Genomic DNA, 4,469 nt, shown 5'->3' with positions numbered 1-4,469 from the left:
TGATGCTAAAGCTGAAACTCCAGTACTTTGGCCACCTCATGCGAAGAGTTGACTCATTGGAAAAGACTCTGATGCTGGGAGGGATTGGGGGCAGGAGGGGAAGGGGACGACTTGAGATGGCTGGATGGCATCACAGACTCGATGGACGTGAGTCTGAGTGAACACTAGGAGTTGGTGATGGACAGGGAGGCCTGGCGTGCTGCAATTCAAGGGGTCGCAAAGAGTCAGACAGGACTGAGCGACTGAACTGAACTGAACTGAATCCCTGTAAACAGTCCTCTGAGGTTGCCCAGGCAGATTCCATCTCTTCATTATACAGATGAAACCAAAAGAGAGCTCAGAGAGGCCATGTGACTCATTCATGGCCACACAGTAAATGACAGTCAGGTTGCAAAGCCAGATCTTTGGGTTCCAACTCTCAGATTCTTCAGTCCACACGGGGTGGTTCCCAGCATGTCCTGATGGTACACGGGCAACAAGTAGTGGTGATGGGGAAATGGAAGACCTCAGACCACCAGGATTTTGAAGGTCAAACAGTCAATCTGTCTGCTTCTTTGAATCCTGGACCCTTAAAAGTTAATAATCTTCAAGGTAGAGAACATAGATGCCAAGGGGAAAAGGAGGGGATGGGATGAATTGGGAGATTGGAATTGACATATATAAACTATTAATACTGTGTAAAAATAGATAACTAATGAGAACCTTACTATTATAGCACAGCGAACCCTACTCAGTGTCCTGTGGTGACCTAAATGGGAAGGAAAAAAGAGAGATATGTATACATATAGCTGATTCACTTTGCCGTACAGCAGAAACTAACACAACCTTGTAAAGCCACTGTACTTCAATGTCTTGTTTACATTTTTTAAAAAGTTAATAACCTTCACACTTCCTTGGCTGGAAGGGACCCTGAGGTCAGGCAATTTCAACTACAGCCTTCACATAAACCTCTTCCTAAATCCTCCTCAACTAATCACAAACACTACATTTTGTTCAGTTTACAAGCTGTTTTCCACAAGCCCCATGTCTTTATCTAACAGGCGAATACCTCCAGCATTCAACAACTCTGAATAACTCAAGTGACAGCAAGCTCACTCCCTTCTCTGTAGCAACTCCTCACTGGGAGAGAACTGCCAGGTTTCCACCTTCCCCACCCCCCACCCCCGGGGCCCCAGAGCAAGCTTCAGGGCACAGGAGATCTGCAGTCATCATCCGCAAGGCCCTCCCCAGGCAACAGGTCTCAGTGCCATCCATCAGCTGGGAGGTGAGCTCTAGCAAGGCCCCACGGGGCTCCAAGGGACTCAAGCCAGGCAGCACCAGGCCTGCCGAGGACATGCTAGGGACCTGGAGTCTCTCCTGGTAACTTGGTTCCTGCATCTTAGAAGCAAAGTGGCCCAGAGGGGCAGGAAACACGTCAAGAGTACAAGGTACTCTGACTCCGAGCCTGGCTGTCTGGAGCACTGGCTCTGGGACCTGGAGCAAGTCCCCCTCCCTGCTGTGGCTGCAGTTTACCCATCTGTAGAATGAACAAAACAACTCCTCCTGGAACTTCCCAGCCGGTTCAGTGGTTAAGGCTCTGCACTTTCACTGCAGGGAATGCGGCTTTGATCCCTGGGTCCCGGAACTAAGATCCTGCATGCCGCATGGCGTGCCCCCCAAAACAAAACCAAACAAAGAACTCAACTCCTGTAATAGCCTCTACATTTACGCCCCAAATCCACAGTCTCTAGGCTTTCACCTCGCCTCTGTGAGGCTGGCAGCTGGAGAGTAGATCAGGGACTGATTCACGTGGACACAGCATTAACCTCACAGTCCAGTCCTGCTCACCTCTCCTATCCAACCTCCTCTCTCTATCCAGGCTCTGAACTGTTCCCTGAATTCCATAAGTTTCTTCCTACTTCCCTTAGCCTGGAAGGGTCTCACTCCAGCTCCTTATTCAGCTGGCTCCCTCTCATCCTGGCCTCCCTAAGCCCCCCAGTCCCCACCTCATGTCCCTCCCCACCCTTATCACGATCCCTAGTGTGATGTAGTGTGTGATGCAGTGTGTGACCACTGTCTAATTCCAGTCTCCCTCCACTAGGACCAACAGCTCCATGAAAACAGACACTTTATCCTCAGATCTGTGTTAGTGCCTGGTACACAGCAGGCATTAAGTAAATAGTTGGCGAATGAATGAATGAGGGGCCAGGACTGCTTCGGGTGGGGAGGAGGCTCTATTCCTTCCCCACAGAGTCTGCCAGAGAACATGGTAAGCGCCCACGGAAATGTGTCATGTACCACTTGAGAATAACAGTGGTGGAAATTACCCTCCTCTGAGGCTCGCTCCATGCCAGGCGCTCTCATGGTGTTTGCGCACATAACTCATTTAACCCTTAAGGTTGGAAGATGTGTGATGTCTTTTTCTACAACAAGGAGACTGAGGTCCAGAGACATTAAGGGGCTTGTCCTAGATCACACAGCCAGGAAGGCACACTCTTCAGATATAACAGTGGCCTGAGGCCTGCTCGTGAAGCCAGAAACACTGAATGAATGAGGGAAACTGAGGCTGAGCCCTGACCCAGGCAGTGGGTGGTCCCCAGCCAGGCCCTGGCCCCTGTGAGGCCTCAGGTTCAATCTCCAGCCTTCTGGAACTATTTTCCATCCTAACAGTCATGGGTGGCTCAGCAGGACTCCAGAGCTCTGCCGGGTAATTTCCTGGGATGAACAGGAGCTGGTGGGGGTGGGTGAGGGAGACCATGAAGCCAAGTTCTACGGCCCATCTTCCCTTGCCAGGGGAGCGATGGAGGCCAGGAAGCAGGATTGAGGAGCTCAGGGTTCAAGTTCAGGGCAGGTCAGGCACCACCTGGGCAGGGCCAGGCCTTCTCTGGCTTATCTCCCTCCTCTCTCCTAATACCCTCCTCACAGCTGGCTTGTGAAGACTGCAGGAGCTGACTGAGCCCCCGATCGTCCACACTGAATGGGGGCTTCAGGAAGGCTTACGCTCCCAATTAACAGATGAGAAAACTAAGGCCTGGACTGAGGAAAGGTTAGAGGCTAAAGGGGTAGGTTATTCTGATTCAGACAGACCCTGTGCTTGTATTGTACAAGCAGTTACCAAACACATGTAGGGTAGCAGATCCTGGGGGAGATGGAGAAGAAGAGACACAGTTAAGCAAGACCTCACAGACTATAAAGAGAGAGAAACCCTTTTGGCCCGAAGAGCTACAGTGCAAGGCTAAGTGTTGCCAGGCAGACAGAAATTAGCAGAGTGCCATGAACTCGGAGGCTCTTGGCCAGGGGTGCTCTGGGTGTTGTGCCAGGATATCAACTGATAAGAGCAGGTAACATTTCAGCCTCTTCCAAACCGTGCCCAGCCCATGTGGAGAGAACCCAGGAAGCCGGCAACCTCCCAGGCCACCACCAGCATAGGAGGGCTGGGCCGACGCTAAAGTTGCCTCAGTGGGCAGACAGAGCTTGGCCTGGATCCAGTAGGTCCTCATGTGCACCGAAAGGGTGACGGTCAAGCCTGCTTTCCTGGGAAGCTCTCAGGTCCCCTACATGCCCAGAGAAAAAGCTTCCCTATATGCCAGCTTCCCTCTTCTCATTGGAAAGGAGATGGGCACTGCTGGGGGGCACCGATAGGACTGCTGTGTATACAGGGCCTATCCAAAACCGGGCAGAAGACAATACCCTGGGATTTAGGGAGCTGTGAACGGGTTCTCCAGGACACCATCCTCCCAAGCTGCAGGACCGTTAGACTGGGCGGAAGTCGGACTCTAGCCAAGGGGATGTTCCCAGATGTCATGCTTTCAAACGGGGACCCGCCCTGAAAGGCAGGCAGGGACAGGCCTGAGCCAGGAAAGCCCTGGGTGAAGACTCAGGCTAGTGTTCAGGCCTCTCCTTAGCCGGAGATGGCCACAGGTCTCCCCGGCAAACGGCACATCAGTGCCTGTCCCAGAAAGCAGGGCCCTGTCCCAGCGGCCTGGGGGTGGGGGCTCTGAGCCGCGGAATCCGAGGTCCAGCCCCTCACGGAGCACCCACCGCCATTCCAGGCACCTTATCTAAGCATCCTCCAAAGCACCCAAGACCCCCTTCCTAAATCAGAGCCCGTCGGCAGTCTCCTCCTCCAGGTTCTTCCCTTAGGAGAAGGTTTCCCAGATACAATGGGAAGCAGGATGCGACGGAGCCCCTGAGGCTTTAGGCCCCTTGCCCAGCTCGAGCGGGTGGGACAGCAGGCCGGCTGGTGCCTCGGGCCGGTGGGGCAGACACCCGCGCCTCCCCGCGGCCTCCCCTTCCCCAACCGGGTCCCCCGCCCCGACCCCGCACCTTGAGATAGTCGTTCTCCGAGCGCAGCTCTTCCAGCTCTCGCACGAAGCCGCCGGGTCCGCAGTCCAGCATCTCCTCGGTGAGGTCGGAGAAGGCGAGCGAGGCACTGAGGGGCAGGCGGCTGCTGCCCACCGACGACGCGGCCACCGACGGCTCCTCGGGGG

At 54.2% G+C, this 4,469-nt stretch overlaps 1 protein-coding gene across 1 annotated transcript in view; it reads right to left on the bottom strand.

Moving 5' to 3' along the window:
- The window catches only part of SOGA1 (suppressor of glucose, autophagy associated 1), a 69,092-nt gene extending 64,629 nt beyond the window's left edge, over nt 1–4,463 (bottom strand). The window contains exon 1 of the mRNA XM_010829245.1: nt 4,306–4,463. Coding sequence (XP_010827547.1) covers nt 4,306–4,377 — 72 coding nt within the window. The 5' untranslated portion in view covers nt 4,378–4,463. The remainder of the gene's footprint in view (nt 1–4,305) is intronic.
- Between the last annotated feature and the right edge of the window lie 6 nt (nt 4,464–4,469).

This window comes from Bison bison, unplaced genomic scaffold (genome assembly GCF_000754665.1).
Source record: "Bison bison bison isolate TAMUID 2011002044 unplaced genomic scaffold, Bison_UMD1.0 scf7180017864500, whole genome shotgun sequence".
In the NCBI taxonomy this organism is placed as follows: Eukaryota; Metazoa; Chordata; class Mammalia; order Artiodactyla; family Bovidae; genus Bison; species Bison bison.
Note: the sequence above shows the minus strand (reverse complement) of the source record. Positions and strands in the feature narration are given on the sequence as shown.